Source organism: Neopsephotus bourkii, unplaced genomic scaffold, assembly GCF_033783945.1.
Source record: "Neopsephotus bourkii isolate Nb327-2 ecotype Australia unplaced genomic scaffold, CSIRO-AGI_Nbou_v1 NB_1655, whole genome shotgun sequence".
NCBI lineage: Eukaryota > Metazoa > Chordata > Aves > Psittaciformes > Psittacidae > Neopsephotus > Neopsephotus bourkii.
Window position 1 is genome coordinate 7,081,134 of NW_026902129.1, and position 21,065 is coordinate 7,102,198.

At 42.5% G+C, this 21,065-nt stretch overlaps 1 protein-coding gene across 2 annotated transcripts in view; it reads right to left on the reverse strand.

The window, feature by feature from the left end:
- The window catches only part of LOC133223880 (tensin-1-like), a 106,669-nt gene extending 94,903 nt beyond the window's left edge, over positions 1-11,766 (reverse strand). The window contains exon 1 of one of the 2 annotated variants that reach the window (XM_061374994.1): positions 11,430-11,766. In XM_061374994.1, the coding sequence (XP_061230978.1) occupies positions 11,430-11,531 (102 nt within the window). In that variant the 5' untranslated portion in view covers positions 11,532-11,766. The remainder of the gene's footprint in view (positions 1-11,429) is intronic. The other variant, XM_061374992.1, reaches the window with a different exon arrangement.
- Positions 11,767-21,065: the final 9,299 nt, after the last annotated feature.

The following is a 21,065-nucleotide window of genomic DNA, read 5'->3' on the forward strand; positions in this document are numbered from 1 at the left end:
ATGAGAAGTGTAAGTATTCCAGTGACACCAGTAATATTTTTCAGCTTTCTATTTTTAGGATTTCTTGGCAAGGCTTCCTCTCTAACCCTGGCTCCCAGTCTCTGTCTAATAGCCCAAGCTGCCAACAGGGGTTTAGAGGAGGAATGCCTTGTGGCAAGTTTAACTGACTTATTACAGGAAGGGCAAAATGTGATTCTCCCCCCACCGTTAGCCAAAAATGGAGGTTCAAAGAATCTCCAGGAATCCAGCAGCCAGCAGTCCATTCATCTGTGTCAAATCCCTGTGAATTGATGCTTATTCAAGTCAGAATCCCAGCTTCATACCACAAACTCCCTACTCCAATCTTCCTTCTCAGTAAACATAGAGTGAAAATGCACTTTTCATATTCGCCCTCTCGGTGTTTGACAGGTATAAGCCAGCTTTTATTTTGCAGTCACAAGACACAGAAGTGATGAAGGCCATAATTCAGTTAAGATCTTTGGCTGCAAAAAATTATGGTGATGACTGATCAAAACACTGCAGATAGCACTGAAATACAACTGGGGGAGTATTAACAAGGATTCTGGCTAGTTATTGATTCCTCGCTTTTATTTGTCTGTGACAAGGTATAATACATAAATTTCTTAATGAAAATTTCCACAGTATGTGGAAGCAACAGGGAGAAACTGAATATTTAAAAGGAAATTACTAAATCCACAATGAATTTCAGAACAGCTCCCACTTTAAAGTATTCCATGTGCAATCCTGGAGCAATGTTAATCATTCTCGTCTTGTTTTCTCATTCTCAGAGAGTTAAGGTTATATTTTTAAATCCTGTGAGCCAGTCCTTTGCAGCTAAAGTTGCCTGAGTTGGAATGAAAAGGAGTTTAAAACCATCCAAACTCTAGCGAGTTCCACCTAATTCATTTTTCCATCTCATGCCCTCCAACATTGCTGAAACCTGTTCAGGTTTGCTGAGTTTTTGAATGACATTCCAATGCTGTTACACTGACAACTTCAATAGAGCTGCAAAGCTCAAGAAGAAGCAAGCATGGCTGGAATCTCAGTCAGAGCTGCCTAAGGCTCAGCTTCCACCCTTCCAGAAGAGCCTCTGCCTCTGAACATGGGGGCCATCCACAATGAAACCAAGCACTTGGTTCTGGCCAATTAGTTCTACATTTTAATGAATATCAATGGCCTTTCAGGAGGGATTGCAAGGGAGAAATAAGATGAATAAGTAAAACAGCCTTTTACTCTCAAAACAGTGTTCATCCCTTTCTCCTTTTATGAGTGTTTAGTGCAGTCATTGATCTCAGCTGATACATTAAAAACGTTCTCCTTTTTCTGTGAGGAAAACAGCCAAGTGTCATGGTTTGGTGACACAGGGGCGAGCCCATCACTCTTTTGAGAGTTCTGACAGTGTTCCTTTTGTCTAGACCCTCACATCTTAAAGCCTTCATGCTGCATGGGTAAATGCATTCCTAAACAGGAATTCTTTCCAAATGAAGGCTAAGGAAAGAAAAGCCATCCCCATGCTGTTTTGACATGGTTCCACAGTGAAGAACACTATGGCTTTTGCCTTCAGATCACTGGTATAAAACCACCAGAATCCAGGAACTCTAAAATCCTTCAAGTTTTGTTCAGTTTGAGCCAACAGATTCTCTTATTTTCCCAGGTGGGGACACACTTGATGCAACTATAACTACGCAGATCTCAATGGGAAATAAGTTAGGACTGACCCATGGAAAAGTTATGGGTCAAATGTCTTGTAACAGTTAACAGAAGACACACCTTTGTGTCAGAGGAACTGCAAACCTCAGCATCCTTCTACTTAGGCAAGTTCCAATCACAGGACAAGAGACTGGCCACCAGACATCCCCCTCATGGTCCACCATGACCCATCATGACTTCTGCTGTCCTCAAGCTACCACTGCCACTGGTGACTTGGTGCTGGCAGAGCTGAGTGAAGAGTGTCCATTTGTATGTGAGTATAGTTCTTACAGTGCCCATCAACAATACCCATGCACAAAGTAGCACTTCTCTTGCCCAAGCACAAAGGCAAGAAGGAACTGTTCCAAATACCTTAAAGACAGGCTAAAAATACAACCCTTTGTTTAGCCACCCACCAGAATTACAGCTGTGTGAAATCCAGGTCAGAATCCTCAGGTTGAACTCACTCATCTTCTGTCTGATGGATCTTTCTTTCTCACACATACATGAGTGCACACAAACCCACATGTAGTCCTGTTGCCACTGTGCACAGGCTTAAATGCATCTACTGCATTCAAGACCACAACACTATCAGCCTATCACTGAAACCCCATGAGCTGCCACTGCAATAAATCTAGAGAGCCTTCGTAAATCCTATGGGGAGCCTTCAAGGACAAAGACTCAAATGGTTTTAATTTCCCTCTAAGTGATAGCCATAGTTAATACCAGATTTGGCAGGAAGCAGGCATTCCATGCCCATTGGGCTTATACGGACATGAAAAAGAGTTTATGTTTGACATTTGCTTTAAAAACATAATGAAAACCTTTTGCTCTTTCAAGTCCCAAACTTGCATTAGTTTCTGAGAGTCTATTACTTTGAAAAAAAGCATTTGTTGGCTCTGATTGCTTGGGTAGCCAACAAAAAAGCATTAGGAATAGGCTCTTTTTTAGTGCTCTGTAGCTGGATGACAGAGATCAAGGAGCAACAGAAACAAGATGCTGAACAGCACATTCCCTTTCTGTCCCCCTTACAACTGCTTTTGATAAATAAGAAGTGGCTTACGACATCAAGCTCTGATTCATCACTGGCAGCTCTCCACCAGTTAACAGAAAGGAAAGGACATGTAGTATTTTCACATACTGCCCCAATTCTCTCCATGTGTTTTTTCCCTTAATATCACACACAGCATTTGCCTGATGGCCCAGCCGAACCATATGGCAAATATGGGTAACAGTGGAGATCCAAAAGCAACTTTCCATCAGCTGTGCTCCAGATTCCTGCCAGACATGGAATGGAGGGCTAATGCTTCCAGTGTTACATGCACTGGGGTAGGACAGAGCTGGGAAGGTTTATCGAATCATGGAATGGTTTGGATTGGAAGGGACCTTCAAAGCTCATCCAGTTCAAACCCCCTGCAATGAGCAGGGACATCTTCAACTAGATCAGGCTGCCCAGAACCGCATCCAGCCTGGCCTGGGATGTCTTCAGGGATGGGGCATCCACCACCTCTCTGGGCAACCTGTGCCAGGGTTTTACCACCCTCATTGTACAGAATTTCTTCCTCACATCCAGCCTGAATCTCCCTCTTTTAGTTTCAAACCATCACCCCTCATCCTGTTGCAACTGGGCTAAAAAGCCTCCCATCTTTCTTATAGGCTTCTTTTAAGAACTAACAGGCTGCAACAAGGTCTCAGTGGAATCTTCTCCAGGCTGAACAACCCATTTGTGGATGAGTCTTCTCAGGGCAGAAAATAAGGGCAAGGCCAGGTAGCTCTGAGAGCTTGAAACAGCAGTTTATAGAGCTCTCGCAAGTCCCATAATCAAAATATAACCAAGCTAGTCCTTCCATCCTGAAATCTACATGGGAACCAAAAAGATCAGTCTTACTGTATGTGTCACAGCTCCTGACTTCACACCATGTGTAAGGCAGCAAATATAAAAGCATAATTCAACTATTAAAAATGGTGACTTAAGGAACAGTTCCGTGCTGTGTTCTAGATCCATCATGATCACGACTTACTGCTTTATGTTGCATTACTTAAAATTCACACCCCAACAACTTCACTTTACCCAATCACCCTGAAGACTTCTTCCTTTAGCTTTATGCATGTTATAAAATGAAACAGGCCACGAATGAATGAGAGCACCTATTCACTTCAGTTAGCTCTGCCTCCCTTCAGCTTTTTCTCTCCTACTATAGAAGAACAGCTCTGATAAACAACAGTGGCAGTTGACTCTCTAAAACATTTCATGTCTCTGTTATTTGTGACAGCCAAAACAGGTATTTGTGCACTTAACCCAAAAGGGGAGATCCACAAGGCAGTGGTATTTGGCTTTAACTGCAAAGACCTCATAAGAATAAAACCCATAGCCGGGAACCCATTACTACAGAAAGCAGTATTGACTGATGGCTAATGCACAGATAAACTGAACTGAAAAGATCTGTTACAGGATGCCCTACCAAGTTTTTTTGGTTAAATGTCTTCATCATTCCATTAATTTCGTTAGAGCCAAGATGGAAAAGTGCTGCATTATGAGAAAGACAATGGGAAATCTGCAAAATGATGACTTCAAAATTTCCATACAAGTAACATCTGAGGTTGTCACTTGTTTCACTTGAAACACAACCTCTAGGACTTCACATACAAGTTTTACCTTGGGTATGCTACTCATTTTGAAGGTAGAGGTACTCTCAATGATCATCTGAACAGATTTCAAACAGAACTTTTAATTAAAGTAACTGTTCAGGCATAAAGCACCAAGATGCACATGTTCATTTCAGGCTATTCTCCTCCCTGCTGTACTTCTATGGTGGTAAAATTCGCCCTTTGCCTTCTAGGTGAAACTTCCTTTCCCATTCTATCTTACAACTGGCAGGTCATTGAATGAGAAAACAGAGTTTCATAAACACACCTCACAGTAATTCTCCAAGAAAAAGGAGCTACCAGTTAAGCAGAATAGTAATTTCTGACCCAGAAAGTGGTGAGACAGTAAGGCAGAGACTGCATAGAATGCTAGACAGCAAATGCAAGAAATCCTGGACTGGTTTAATGCTTTTTCTAAAGACAAAACCATTACACAAGACCTAAATGGGTGCACTGTCAAACAGCATCTTGTAAATGCCTTCGGCAGTCACAAAGCAGTGTCATATTCCTCTCTCCATCTTGCAAGGGACTGGAGAGAGCGTAAACTATGACAGGAATAACCTCACCCCTCACACACACTGAGAAGCACCTAGTGCATCGGGCACATGCTTACTTTTTACATTCCCACTGCGTGCACTTGAGTTGGCATGGCAAAACCATGTCTAGCTGGAAAATCTAGTCCCATTTACTTTGGCTCTTTATGTATTAAAACCAGAGGAGGCTGGAAGGAGGAAAGAAAGAAAACTGCTGTTTTCTCTTCACCTGTATTCAAGAGAAGGCCACTTCACATGTGAGGGGGGACTCACATGTGTAAGGGAAAGGCTTTTCCCAGAAGTGATCAATTCTAGAAAGTGGAAGGTCACATAAAATGAAGTCACAACATGAAAGCAGCTGCAGTATCCAGCCACTGGACCCAGTGGTATAGTGTACCATGTACCACAGCCACTTTTCTACTAGCCAAACCTAGATGGTGGGAATTCACCTAACTAAAGCAGTACAGCATATGAGCTTACAGGGTTTCTTGCAAGCTGTTTAGCTGGCTTCTAACTTAGATCTCCTTTTCCTCCCTTGGTTCCTCTCACATATGTCTTCCCAACCGAGCCTATACATAATGTGGCTAACATGAAGGATACTGTTAACTACCGCACATGCTAAAGATGAAAAGCCCCCCAAAATCTGAGTTAAATTTCCTATAGGGTATTTGTACTTGAACTGCCAGGACCCTAAATACCCTTTATAAATTATTTTCAGGGTAAGAGGTATCTTTACTCACCTGGAGTTTTTAAGCAGTCATTATCAGCTTTGTATGAGACTTAATCAGGATTCTTAGATGTTACTAAAGTGGTTTAGTCACACCAGTAGTCTCCTATAATGCTGTGAGTGATCAATGAAGAGCTGGGTACAGCACTGAAAGTTTTATGGCTGCAAGAGCCACAGAATCAGACCCCACCTCAGTAAGTGCAGCTATGTAAACCAGGGCCTATATTATAACATCACAACTAAGCATGTTATAGTATAAAATATCAGGGTTAAACAAGTGAAAATCTGTACCAGGATACATCCCAGAGTTTCACAACCAAGCATCCCATGATCCACACTAGGGCAAAAAGGAGGGCAATGGGCAGTAAAGCTGGTTTTGTAAGGGTACCTGAAAGGATGCAACAAAGCAAAAGGAAATATCAAGTAGTTACCTCTTCAGAGGAAAACAGAAGAGAGCATAATGATAAGTGTTGTTATATTTGGGGAGGAAAGAGAAATTCATCATGACTAGCACCATATATGAGTCACTAGGGGATGAAACACTCCTGAACTTTAATTCAGTAAAATATCTTAGGTCACCCTTAGAATTCATTTTCAATTTCTAGAGATGTCAAGACCACATGAGCCTGTAAGTATTTTATTGTATAGGAACAGGCTTAAGAAACTGCTTATGTTCAAGTGCTTTGTTGAATAAAGAACACTGCTGATGGAGCTGAGTACATATTCAACCATGGCATGATTCCTCAACCTCCTACAGATGTAAAGCAGAGTAGAGAAGGAAGGCAAATGCTGCTAGCATTTTACTTTCTCATGAGGGCAGCCGGGATTGCTGAGGCACCAGCACCAGTGCTACTTGAGCATGTGTTACAATCTGCAGGAGCTCTCTCCGCTGCTGGGAAGCCACGGGACCTGCATCAAGCCCCAGGTTCAGAAGGAAGGACTGGCTAGAAGGAAGGAGATATAGGAAAGGGAGTATGAATCTCATTCCACCTATCATAAAAGAACTCACATGTTTTGAATAACAATTTTGACAATTTAATCATTGGTTTGGATGATTAAACAATGTGTATCAGGGATGGAATTGTGATCTGAACCATCTGTGCAAAGAAATGGCCTTATGGAATGGTGGGGTGACTGAAACTATTCAACCTCCTTGCTTGTAACCAGCTAGATTTGAAGCATATTGTACCTACTTATAGACAACACATTCATTTCTCCCTCAGTGTTATATAAGATGTTTATTCTATCAGTTTTCTGGACAACCAAAGACCATCCAAGATCCAAGAAACTTCCCTATTTAGATTAAAAACCAGAACCAACAGTGATTTTTCCTTTATAATGATACAATTTACCATTCATAATAAGCAGGAAGAAACAATTCTGAAATTACAAAGCAAAAGCGATGCTCAAAGTAACCCACAAACTATAAAAAAGAAAAAAAAGAAGACTTCTTCTATTTTAAGTTTCATGGGAAAGTTGTTCATCTTTCCGGACATCACTTGAGGGCTGTAACTGAGCCATTTGGGAACCTTTCACATTCCTCCTATACCCTTAATATTCTTCTGGAAGGAAAAAAAGAGTTTTAAATCTTTCCTTGCTTCTCAGTTCCTCTCAGGAATTATTTTTGTTATAACTTGAAGCTGCCTTTATCTTTCAGAGAAAAGAAAATAATCTTTACTTCCCTCTTGTTGAAAACCACTTTAATCCAGCCTGTTTTCCACAGGACATGTCACAGCTGTCAGACAGAAGGCAGGATACCAAGGTGAAAATGCAGTTCTTTCCAGTAACAGCCATTATGTTCCAGTGTGTTTCACCTCTCTGAGATCCCTTGGAAACCTAACTGACACGGTAGCTACAATTGTTTGAGGTTTTTGAAAGGCTTTTTCCTTTCCTTGGTTATTAAAAACATGACAACTTGCACTGAAGGAACCAGATATTGTACTGAAGACCATAAAAAGAAGTCCAGTTGCATACTGTGCAGTCTTTAGTAAGCTGGCTTCCCCAAGATTCTCATGTACTAAACAATTTTAGCAACAGGGCTATCATTACATGAATTAACCTGACTGGTTAAGTAACAGTAATGGAGTAGGAACAAGAATGCATAGTCAAAGGGATTTCCCATCTACATACAATAATAAACATTATGCAGCTTTCACCCAGAATGTATTCCTTAGATGAAAGGACACATTTGTTAACAAAAGGGTGATTGGCCTACAGGATTCATAGAATCATATAGAATCACAGAATGGTTTGGGTTGGAAAGGACCTTAAGATCATCCAGTTCCAACTCCCTGCCATAGGCAGGGACACCTTACACTAGACCGTGTTGCCGAAGGCTCTGTCCATCCTGGCCTTGAACACTGCCAGGGATGGCACATTCACCAGCTTCTTGAACACAGTTTGACTAACAATGCCCCAGGCTGGGTATTCTATGGTTACCATCACCTTGGCCTGCACTGGCAAAAAGATATATTAAATTATTAAAGATTCCTGTTGGTTTATTCTGACTTCTCTGTTTTATAACACAATACAAGGAAATGATGCTAAAGACTTCTGAACTTGTGGGCATTTTGGGCCAGTGCTACTATTTGCTTAGTATTCAGTCCAAACCCCCTTTAAAATCTTTCTTCCTGGAAGAAATATTTTGCTTCCAATTCTTTCCATCTGTACAAATAAATCATCAGTAACAGAAGCCAGAATATTCCTGCAGGGAGATTATGGACTGAGTGATACTGGTGATTACCCTCTGATGTAGCGTAGCATCCTCACACTTGCACACTCACCCAGTCAAAGATAGAACATAGAAGCCTACTGTATGGAGAAGACAGTACAGAGATCCAGTGGACTGTCCCTTTTCCTTGCTTTGCACAAGTGACAACTCATTACCCCAGAAGTAATACGTTTGAGTGGAAAAGCATTTCAATGAGGCTCAGACCTGAAGTCTGTTACGTATTCGCTGAGCAAGTCTGAAAAAGTTACTTGATTTACTTTATTTTGCGCTTCAGTTTCCAGTATTGGTTCTTGCTGATGTAAGACAGCAGGACTGGTACAAGGTTTTTTTCTTCTCCCTTACAATATTATACACAAAGAAAAAGGAAATTTAAAGAAGTGGGCAAAAAGTACAGATTCAGACAATGAGTTTTCAGGTAATGCTGGGATCTGCTCAGGAAGGTTCACCTACAACAACTGAGCCAGCGCTGGTGCTTGCATTCAGTCCTGACTCCAATCTATGCTGAACAGCTAATTCAGTAGTCACTACCACAGCAGCCCCTCACAGAAAGCTGATAAACCACCCAAGGATGAGGCCTAACCAAGAAATACAATGTCAACTGTGTGCCAATTTTAAGTTAGCCTAATTCCATTGATTCCAAGAGAAAAATACTTACTTGTCTAGTGTAACCCTACTAGAAAAATATACCCCTCCCTTGAAAATGCAAAACAAACAAATCCCCTCAGTCTTTAAAACACCTTCCTAGGGTCAAATTTATGCTACTTTACCCTCAACTTTATATTAAGACCTTTTGGCATATTCTGAGGCAGAATGTCTAATATTACAACTATTTCAACTCCCCAGTGGTAGCAATTCAGATGGCGTATTGTATAATTACGTATCTTCCTGCTGGAGGAGAAAGATCAATAGAAATTCAACAATAGAGGAAGTTCATATTTTAAGCTGTTGCCAGTTGCCTCCTTTTTCATGTTCCAGATGTAAAATAAAGGCACTGATGTTAATACATCCTGCCCACATGTTTTCTGTTCCCTAATAGCAGCATAAATTGGAGCCTATGCCAGCTTTTGTAGACTACTCCATCATTTGAACTCATTTTATAACCAATATTTTGAGAATTACTGGCCCAGCTTCCCCCATCACTCATACTAATTTAAAACTGATTAAATGCAATTGGTTTCAGAGAAGAACCTCTTGATTTATACTAATATATAATAATAGAAGAATGCAAACCATCCATTTCATGGAACTTGGTATGAGGGTGGTGAAGCTCTGCTTAGCCACAGCAGTCCCTGCTAAATTGACATGGACTGCTGCTAAGGAAACCACCAGATTTCTTTATCTTGTTGCTTGGTATTAGCCTCTCCCAGGTCTTTTAAGTGTCACAGAGAGAGGAGGTTAACATTATTTAGTTTGCTCTCTTGCCCCTGGGTTTAATGCTCAGGTTTTCTTGACCCTTCAGGATATCTTAACAAGGAATGGAAGAATCAAGAAGAAACATGGTTGTGAAATCTAGTTTAAAAGGAGTTACTTCTAAGCACTATTAGTAACATCAGTTAGCTGGAGAGCCCTCTGAGCAGCAGACTCTCCATTAGCAGCACCAAAGAACAACAGGAACCAAAGTGTGGTGGGGCAAAGCTGCCATGGGGAACAAGTAACACAGCAGTGGGATCCTGTTTTGGAGCAATAGGGTTACCCATCTTAACTAAGTCCTTGTATTATAACAACTAGCATGAAAAGGAAAACAAGCATGGCTCTTGGAATATGTTCTTAATGTGTTTCAAGAGTATCTAGTAACATTGGGGTTACCAGGCGCCAACTGAGTCGGTGTGCAATAACCAGTTAGTAACCTTCCCTCTAGTAAAACGTGCCCCATTAGCAGTCTAAAATCAGACTCCTGGTCCTTGATCTAAGAGTTAGTAGAGAATTCGTACTTATCAATCTGGGGAGGGCAGGGGGGAAGGAGTTTGCTACAGTAATTTTTCTTTCCAATGTAACATTACGATTTTCAGGTTTAATATGGTGCATAAGGTCACAGGCTAATGTTTCTTTGGCAAGAGATCACTGGAGATCATTGTATATGCTTTCAAATGGAATAAAGCTCCTTCTTTTAATTCTGAGAGCAGGCAAAATATTTCAGCCCTTTAAATGAGCCACTTGTCTATAACTGAACGCCGGCCATCTTACACCTCAGAAGAGAGCAATTCTGGCACCAACACGTACACTCTGCTATTTCCTTGGCAGCTTTGTGGTTTGAAATGTTAGATGCAAGAGTGATGGAGATCGTCCCAAAGACAGAGTGCCGATGAGATGCTCAAGGGGAGCTCGAAACCAGGACAGATTTAGTGCGTGTTTGCCACTTGTGTGGTATATTCTGTATGAATTTCTGGGAAACTAATCCTAAAAGGTTTCATCAGAACTGGTATGTTTTCAGAAGGGATTTGAAATGAAAGCGGTTGCTCAGTTAAGCATGCAAAAGGAGAGGGAGACTGCTAGAGTGTGCTGAACCCGAGTCAGCAAAAACTTTTCCACATATGCTTAAAATGAATTTAATCCAGTGTTGAAGCAAACTTTCAGAGGTAACTTAGAAGGAAGTGCATGAAACTTCAAAGGTCCAGAGGTTTGCTTAGCAAACCAGAAACAGAGATGCTTGAATGAGCCTCTGGAATGAGTTCCATGGAGCTGAGAGACTCTGACAATGCTCTGGAAAGGTTTCTGGTACCTCCTGTTTGTAGCTCTGCCGAGAGGCTGCTATTTAAGCAGTTCCCCTGGTTTTGTCCACAGCTATAAACTCAAAGACCAAATCACTGAGACCAAATGGGTTTAAAACCATAAGCTGATCAAAACTTTTCATACCCTTCTACAGTCATGAACTCAAAGGGAACCCATCACTGGGACCGGATGGGTTTAAAACCATAAACTGATCCAAAACTTTCCTACCCGTGAAAAGTTAACGTGTACTTCAGGATTATCAACCAATCCCTATTTTTGGCCACTCCATTTCCATAACTACCCCCAAAACAAGCGATTTAGGCTCCTATTCGGAGGTAGCCGACACCCGCCCAGCCTCCCCCGCTCCGCGCCGGGGCAAGCGCATCCCGCGTACCTGAATCATGGTCTCGGCTCCTCCTTGCGCCGAGCGGCGGCGGGGCCGCGGCCGGGACCGGGTCTCGGTGCCGCGGCTCGCCAGGCTCGCCCGGCCGCCCATGGGCTCCCCGGGGCTCACCCGCCGCCAGCGCTCATGAGCCCCCCCCGGCTGCCACCCGCGCTCCCGTGCTCCCAGCTCCTTCCCGCTCCGCTTTCGCCTTTTGTTACCGTGCTCCCGAGCTGACCACACCGTGCCCCCTCCGGAGCCCGGACGACAAATCAGAGAGCCGGTGCCGAAAGCTCTGTGCTCCAGCTGGGGAAATACAGCCTTCCCTTAGCCTGGTGGGAGGGTTTTTGGATCACTGAGCGGTGCGGATACAGTAACGGCGAAATTAGGAGCTCGCAAAAACAGTCTTCGCTGCTTTTGTGCAGAAGGAAAGCGAGCTTTCCAGCGATCTGTCACTAAAGTAAGCCGATAGTACCCGAGTAACTTGAGAGAGAAAAATAGGTATTTAAAGTTGACACCAAGAATGACTTTGAAAACAGTTTCAGAACGGGAGAACCTACAGGAATTTCCTGCTTCTTTGTGTAATCTGCCTGCATGTGTCCATGAATTCATTCCCTTGAGTTTGTAACAGAACTTATTTTCCCTGCCTGCAAAAGGATGCATAGTGCGAAGGGGAGGAAGAATAACCGTGTAATGAAAGCACAGCACTGTAACCTTAGAGACGGTCATTTGCTATTCCATGCAATTCAAGTTTGCAGAAATGTGCTGTGATTTTGCCTGGTTTAATTCTTCAATCTCCATCTCTATGGAAAGTACAGCTGCTTTACAAAACAGTGCTGAGAATGTGTAGCTTCCATCACAACCTAAGGGTGTAACACTGGGTAATTCTTGCTACTATATAATGAAGGGATCATGGGCAAAAAGTTTCAGTTCTCTTCTCTTTGGGTTTCCAAGTTTCCTCCTCTGCTAAAATGGACATGGAATAAATCAGTGTTTCCCAGATCCTGATGCATCCTGAGGAATTCAAGACACATTTACTTGACATGCTGTAAAAGATGTCTGTCACTGAACAGCAGAAAGAGTTCATTACCCATTTCCAAACATCTGAACTGCAGTGTTCTACCATCTTAAAACAGATTTGGAGGCCCTGGGTCAATGGGGTTTGGTTTTCCTCAAGGAATTATTACCAAATAATTTCTGCACATTATTGTTGTGATAACATCCGGCATGCTATGATTTAGGTCAAAACAATGTCTTTTATACAGCTAAAAAGGAAAAGTAATTAAACTGGGTTCAACACTATTCCAGTTTGTTTGTACCGTTGTTGACAGTATAGGAATGGTCATTGACAGGTGTGAAATCCCTCTGCAGAAAGGAATGAAATGGCATAAACATGGAAATGTCAACCCTTTCTGAAGGCCTTTTCGTTGTTCTACCTCACTGGAATGATCACTTACATTGCTTCAGTGGTTTGACCCTGCTTTTAACTACTGTCATCTTCTAAATATGGCTTGGTATGTGTTAAAGGGTTTGCAAAGCTCAACTAATCAAGCCAGTGTTTCATACAGCTCTGCTGCTTGCTCTAGTATTAAAACACCCAAACCCAAACAACAACAGTATTTGTTTTCTCAACACCAAAGTAGAATCAAGAATTAGAAGGGGTAAAGTCGTGCTGCTGGCAGATGACCCAGGTTATAGATTTCTTGGCTGAAGCTGTCACTTCCCCTTGCATATAGACTCTTCAAATGCAACTGGGTAGCTTTTGAAGTAAACTTGCAAAAGAGATCATGGAACTTCATTACAACTTCCTTTAACAGAGATAACCATGAGCATTTTGGGACTCAAATGCCATGTTCCCCTCTGGACTACTCCTTGACTCTGGCACCTGTAAGCAAAAACACGGGGTTTTTTATCTGTGGGTTCCACAAGGTGGTGACTCTATCCTTGACATGTCAAATGCTCTCAAATTCCATTCATGGGTAATTCAGGGAACTTATTCCCCCAAACCCAATCCAGTGCAGTATTTGCCATGCAAAGGGTGTCCTTTAAAGGAAACTGGTAAACATGTCTGCATTTATAGGAGAAGCTGGCAAGCATTAATGACCCATCATTATTTACGTAAACAGGAATAGAAGAAAGACTTTCCTTAACTATTGAGCCCTGCTCCTACTTCCTCCACCATAGTCAGCAGTTAGAAAAGGTAGTTTGTTGCTACCAAAACCAGACAGAGGTTGGGGAACACCAAGAAGTGTGGGGCAAGAAGTAACAACAAACGCACAGATGTGTAGTAAGTTCAAATTGAGTAACTGTGGCTAAGACGTAGATCGCTTCCCAGAGGATAATGACCACAGCCCAAGGCAAAGCTGTCGTAGCATCAAGCCTGCCATTAGCTCTCCAGGAAATGCAGCAGTCTGAAGTCATTAATGAAATTATAGCCAGTTATTTGGTGGGAGAGGGATTAGTCAGGCAAAAGGAACATTTTCCTTGTGGTGCCATTATTTTTACTGAGCAGCACAGAAGTTGTATTCATTTCATGACCCCGCTTCTGTGTTGGAACATCTACAGAGGTAAAAAATGGATTGCACAGAAGTTATTAGAAATTCTTTCAAAAGCTCAGGGAATTTTTAGCATTGTTGCAGTGGGAACAGGAGGAGCTCCTAAATTGTGCACATATTGTCAGGGTTGTGCAATTCTCAGCCTTCTGGTCTTCAAATACTTTGCTTCCCTCTGTACTGACCGGTTTTGTTATTCCAACCTATGAGTGCCAAAAAAGACTCCCATTAGCCTTAGCAGTATGTGTTAACTGGCTGTTTCTTATTATTCAGATTATGTGGACGTAACAAAATGATGTTTTTAGAAGAAAAATGGGCAGCCAGCTCATTTTGCTTGGGCTGCCAAAAGAAAAGTAAGTATGAAATAGGATAGATCAACCTATGCCAGTTTTGACCAGAGCTCAATCAACAGTGTTTTGGGAGAGCAGTAGCACATTGCATTTTATGCAGAGTGCTTTTAAATGGCACAGTCCAAGAGCCAAGAAAAAATGAGAAGGAATGTGCTCTTCTGTATCAATTCACATTTTTCCAGGTCTGCACAAACAGTGCTGTTTTTTGGTAAGGAGGTTAGAGGAAGCATCCAGTTCTAAAGACTGAAGAAAGTAAGTACTCTCTTTTGGAGGAGGTGAAATGGTACCTCAGCTACACAGGGCAGTACCTATACCCAGTGACACCAGTGGAATGAGAGTGATGCATTGGTGTCAGCCACAAGCCTTAAGTCTGGCAACTAGAGCAGCACTGATGCTAATAGTTTTTCCAAAATACTGGGTTTTTTCTCCTGAGAAGGAACGTAAGTATGCAGAGTTGGGGGCGGGGGAAATAGGTTTATCAGGTCTAATATTTCCCAAGTGAATTCCAGACTCAGTATAATAATCATTAAATATTAACTTGCCACAGAATCACAGAATGATTGAGATTGGAAAGAACCTCTGGAGGTCGTCTGGTCCAAGCTCCTTGATCAACCACAGCCACCTAGAACTAGTTTCCCAGGACCATGTCCAGGCAGCTTTTGAGTATCTCCAAGGATGCAGACTCCACAGCCTGCCCAGGCAACCTGTGCCAGTGCTCGGTCACCCTCACAGTAAAAAAGTGTTTCCTTCTGCTCATAGGGAACCTCCTGTGTTTCAGTTTATGCCCACTGCCTCTGGACCTGTCACTGGGTACCACTGGAAACAGCCTGGCACCCTCTTCTTTGCACCCTCCCTTCAGGTATTTACACATATTGATGAGACCCCCCTGAGCCTTCTTCAGGCTGAACAGTCCCAGCTCTCTCAACCTTTCCTCATAGTAGGCATGCTGCTGTCCCTTCATCATCTTCATGGACCCTCACTGGACTCTTTCCAGTATGTCCATGTCTCTCTTGTAATGAAGAGCTCAGAACTGGACCCAGCACTCCAGGTGTAGACTCACCAGTGCTGGGTAGAGGGGAAGGATCACCTCCCTCAGCCTGCTGGCAATAGTTTGCCTAATGCAGACCAGGATACTGATAGCCACCTTTGCCACAAAGGCACGTTGCTGGTTCATGTCCAACTTGATGTCCAGCAGAACCTCCAGGTCCTTTTCTGCAAAGCTGCTTTCCAGCTTGGTATCCCCAGCATATACTGATGTGTGGGGTTGATCTTCACCAGCTGCAGGACTTTGCACTTCTCCTTGTTGAACTTCCTGAGGTTTCTATCAGCCCATTTCTCCAGCTGGTCAAGGTGGCCTATAAGCCCCTCCTTCCAGCTTTGTGTCATTGGCAAACCTGCTGCCCCGTCATGCAGATCACTAACAAATTAAACAGGACTGGACCAGTGGTGGACTTCTGGGGTCCACCACTACTTACCAGCCTCCAAATAGACTTCATGCCACCAACTAGACTTTGTGCCACCAATCACCATCCTTCAGGCCCAACTATTCAGGCAGTTCTCAACCCACCTCATGTCTGCTCATCCAGCCCCTACAGTAGCAGCCTGAGGGGCTGAAGGTGTTATGGGAGATGGTGTCAGCAGCCTCACTGAAGGCCCAGCAGGCACTAACCACTGTTCTCCCTCCCTTACCAGATACATCAGTTCATTGCCAGGTTGGTCAAGCATGACTTCCTCTTGGTGAAGCCATGCTGACTACTTCCGAGGAGTTTCTTGTCCTTCATGTGCCTGGAAATGGTTTCCAGGGTGAGCTGCTCCATCACCGTCCTAGGGATTCAGATGAGGGTGACCAGCTTCTAGTTCTCTGGCTCCTCCTTCTTGCCTGTCCTGAAGTCAAAAATGACATTTTCTTTTCTCCAGTCTTCAGGTCCTTCTCACAGCCACCGTGACTGAGCAGAGATTATTGAGAGTGGCCATGCAATGACATCTGCCAGCTCCCTCAGCACTTGTGGGTGCTTCCCATCAGGGCCCATGGCTTTATCTCAGCAAAAGTTACTATACATTACACTGGTTGTGTATGTTTTATGCCAATAAGCAGTAAGAGCTTTGCCATGGTGAGGCTAATACCCTTATCCTAATCAGGTTCCAGATACTCTAATCAGATACCCTAACTAATATTCTAATCAGATTCCATATCTGACTACAACATGAGTATGAGGGAGGTGCAATAAAATAAACCTGAATCTCATTTCAATGCACCTATGTGAGAACTGGATATTAGAGACAGAAATGAAAAGTTCCTCAAGACAAGCAGAGCCTCCTTACGTTGTCAAAACTCCTCCAATTCTTCTGTTCCTCTAGTAAGGAACATTATTATTGAGATACTTCTAAAAGTTGTTCTAAGCTATGTTTAGAAAAAAACCCTGTGTGAACATAATTCCCATCAAGAACTGTGAACTGAACTGCATGACCCACCGCTTACCCAAGACCTGTAACCTCCCTGAGACCAGAATATACACATAAACCTATCCCTGCAGATTGTTTTGGAGAAAGAACTGAACAAACTTCATATGTCAAAAAGAAACACTCTGCCTGTTCTCTTATCTCTGTGCACTACCTCCATTAACCTCCTTTTGATACCCCCAAAATAGAACCTAACCGAAAGAATTCTTTCCTCTACAGGGGCCAGTGTTTGAAAGGCTTCAGAAAAGATGTCATTTATCGTGCTCTGCTACTCAGAGCTGCAGGAACACCCCCTTTCCTGCTCTGCCATCCATTACAGGGGAAACACTGCTCTTTCACCCCAAGCCAAAAATGTGGGAGGTCGAGAAAGGACAGACAGATGTGGCAGACTTAACAACTTCACTATGTCTGGGAAACATAATGGAAAGACATGCGTGTTATAATCCCAGTGTATGTGCCTGGAAAGATTAGAAAGAAAAGGGGGTTATGCTAAACCATTTAAACTGCTCCCTGTATAGTTATGTCCTTAACTCTTCCACCCCAAATAAAGCCTCACCCTGAAAGTAAATAAGCTGAAAAGCATCGTCTTTTGTCGAAAGCTGCTTTGCAGTGGGACTCACACAGCAGAAAGGCAAACCTGTACATAAATGCAGATGTGAATGAGAATAGTTCAGGTTTTGTGTTTGTTCTCCAAACAGCTTAGCTACTCATAAGAAGTAAGGACTCAGACTTAAAACTTACTTTATGATAATGATGAAAACATTAGCCAAAAGTTTTGGTGATACCTTGAAAAGAAAGGAAAGTTTCAAAAGCCCAAACATGTTACATAACTGTGCTGGATTTCCAAGAAAAACACACAGCCAATGTCTGCAGAATTCCAGAGTCTTTTTTTTTTTTAAATACCCTCTGGGGCCAATTTAATATTTTCCAGACCCACTAAAAACCAGCAGTGAAATACCAGGAAATGGTCCTCAGCTGCAGTCATGTTTTCATTTGTGCTGTATCCCAGCGTTTGAACCATTCCCCAGCCCCTCTGCCCCAGCCTTTTGGTGCTTTTGGCATTCCAGGAGCAGGCAGGTGACTTGGGCTTGCTCTCTGCAGCCAAATTTGGCTCTTTAGGCTGCCTTCTGAAGAAAACAAAGTAAAACAAACCCCCAAAGCCCCCAAAATACCAAACCAACACATTCAAATAGTGGCACTGCAGTACTGGGGACAGTTTATACAGGCTGCTCCCTCCAAGTACCCAATAAACTTTCCCCTTTCCAGGCTGTCTCCTCACTCCTAAACAGATCATCAAAGCCACCCTTTCTCCTCAGCATATGATCAAAAACACCCTTTCCAAAGACATTTCCTTGCTTTCACCAAAGGAAAAAAAGCAAAGCTGTGTTTGATATGTTTATCCTGTTATTTTGAAAGAAAAAATGAGTTGGTTCTGCACAAAGAACTTTAGCTTTGACGGTGCCCCATGGGTTGTTACAGGTGGTAAGATATGCAGGTCCAGAGCAGCACTGCTAATGAAGTCTTACAAATGTATGAGAATAAATACACAAGAGGAGGAAAGGGAGAAAAGTGAGATTTCAAAGGAAAACGAAAGCAGCTTTTAATGGACCAAGTATATGCACTACACTGCAGGCCCCAAGCTGCAAGCACTTACACATGTGAGTAATACTGCTCTTTACATAGGTTCCATTGTGAGCGATTTAATTTGTGTGTGTATTTGTGTGTCTGTTTCGCAAAGCAGACAGGCTCCATGATGTGGACAGATGAAAAGCCACAAACAATGGGGTCTGATCAACTGCGAAGGCTGCAGCCTGCACCTCTGAAAAGTCACTATTCCTCTGCTCTCAGTCACCCAGGAGAACAGCAGCAAGTTTGTGTTACACTTCCTTGACACTAACCCCCCCTCAAGAGTGACAACTGAAGAGGCTACAAGAGCCGTTGTGGTCTCTACACTTTGCCATCTTCAACTGAATCCCAGCTTGATGCCAAGTCTTTACCTCTGTCTTTCATTCCCCCAGAAAAACAGATGGAGGAAAGGGCGCCTCATCTATGCCAGGCTAAAGGGTGTACGCTCATCACCTTCATCAGCTGGTTCTGGGCCCTGAGCCACACAACACTGTGCAAGCTGCTTAGTTTTATGTGAAGGCACATGCGCTGGCTCAAGGGACAACATTTCTGCCCACTCACAGAAACACAGAATCAATGAGGCTGGAAAAGACCTGTAAGATCATGAAATTCAACCACTTCAATTTTCATAGAATCACAGAATGGTTTGTGTTGGAAAGGACCTTAAGATCACTCAGTTTCAACCCCCTGCCATTGGCAGGGACACCTTCCAGTAGACCAGGTTGCTCCAGCCTGGCCTTGAGCACTGCCAGGGATGGGGCAGCCACAGCTTCTCTGGGCACCCTCTGCCAGCGCCTCAGCACCCTCACAGGGAAGAACTTATGCCTTAGATCTAACCTGAACTTCCCCTGTTTCAGTTTGAAGCCATCACCCCTTGTCCTATTTTACCTTTGTCTTTTCCATCTTCATAGTTTTGCAGCTAAGTCCCTTTGACTCATGCAATCCAGTGTGGTTGTACTGTTTGTTCCTATAATCTATATGCTCCCAGATTCTCCCAGAAATCCTCCCTGCCAAATCCAAGGTAAAAAGCTTTCATTGCAGAGAAAAAAACTCAAAGGCAGTTGACTAAGGGTGTCAAGAAAGACTATAGAACGCAGGTTGAGATGGATGTACAAAGATAAAAGCAGTCTTTTAGCTGCTTGAACTTTATAAATTCCTAGTGCAGCTAATACAGTAGAAAGTTAATATGTTAGAAAACATATTTCCTAATATGTTAGGAAAATAAATGGGGATATGCTTCAAAGTCATATAAACAAGTACCCCCATAATCCCAGGACTGCAAAAAACTCAGAACTGATCTGACTTTCTAACTGCAGCCTGAGGCATTTACTCACCACTACCGTAACAGCAATGCCAACATTTATTTAGTTACCTTTTTTCCCAACTATTCCATTGCAACTCATATTCAAATTCATTAATTCACAATCATTATTTCCTTGACCTGGACATTGTGAAATAGCTGAAAGTTTAGGCTTTTTGTTCACAATATACGAATAACCAATCAGCCTATGTCAAGAAGGAGTTTTCAATCTCACGCAGCATATCCTAGCCTATTCCTGAATCTGCCTGAACTCCAAATAAAAACCCAGCCTGCCATGCTCAAAAACCTCCATTTAAAAAGCCCCTATATTTTAATATATACATCTTGGGGATGGGTCTCAGAGTATGGGGGGGTTTATAGCAGAAATAAACCCTATTGGGTTTGATTTTTTAATACCCAATGATGAAGTCAATGAAAATGAAGTGTTTCTCCAAAACTATGAAGTTAAAATGTGGAACTAAAAAAAGTCCCAAGTCAGAACTGTAAACATTCCAAAGAAAATTACCTCCTTTTATTAAGCATTTCATCTAAAATGTAACCACGTGTCCCCACACAGCAGGGCTCTGTCAAAGTTTTACCTCCTAACTTTGCCAGGATATGTGATTGTCTTAAAATGTGGCAGGTAAAAAGACTGATTAAAAAACATCAATTACAGAGAAATGAAGTTTTTGCAGCAAGACTGTGTCTAGCTCTGAAACAAATAATAATGATTTTGAAAGATTTAAAGGTTTTTTTACTCAGCTGGTTTAAGACACAGAGACTAATTCTATTGAATGCCACTGGGATCTGAGAAGAAACATAGTTGCAAGTGTCCCTACAAAGTCCTTAATGCATCTAATTTTAGCCTGGCAAGCATCACATTAGGGGGTCACATCCTGCATCCCTGGTGCCCCCCAAAGCTCATTGAAGTTTCCCTGCAATGCTGAATGACCAGATTCTCAGAATGTTTAGATATCTGCTTGAGTGCAAATAGTGAGCAACATATGGAAGTGAGTTTGTATTTCTTTGTTCAGTTGTCATCAAAGATAGATTGGGGTCAACCACCTAAGACTTATGTTCATTCCGATGGTTAATAGAGACTATGTTTTTCCTGTATGCCTGTATTTACACAAAGTAAAAAGACTTCAAGAAGGTAATAAAGCCACCAAGTCTGCAGCAAATAGCTTTGCTGCATCTCTTCTTACAGTATCTTCTGGAAATGTGTTTGGAAAGTAGTAAAATAATTCTAGTAACCAAAAAGATTAATTGCAGAAGATGAGAAGAAAGTATTTCAGTAGTTGGTTTCCTTTACAATGGTTGGCCAATTCAGCTTTATTAGTGGCCATACTAGATACCTGTA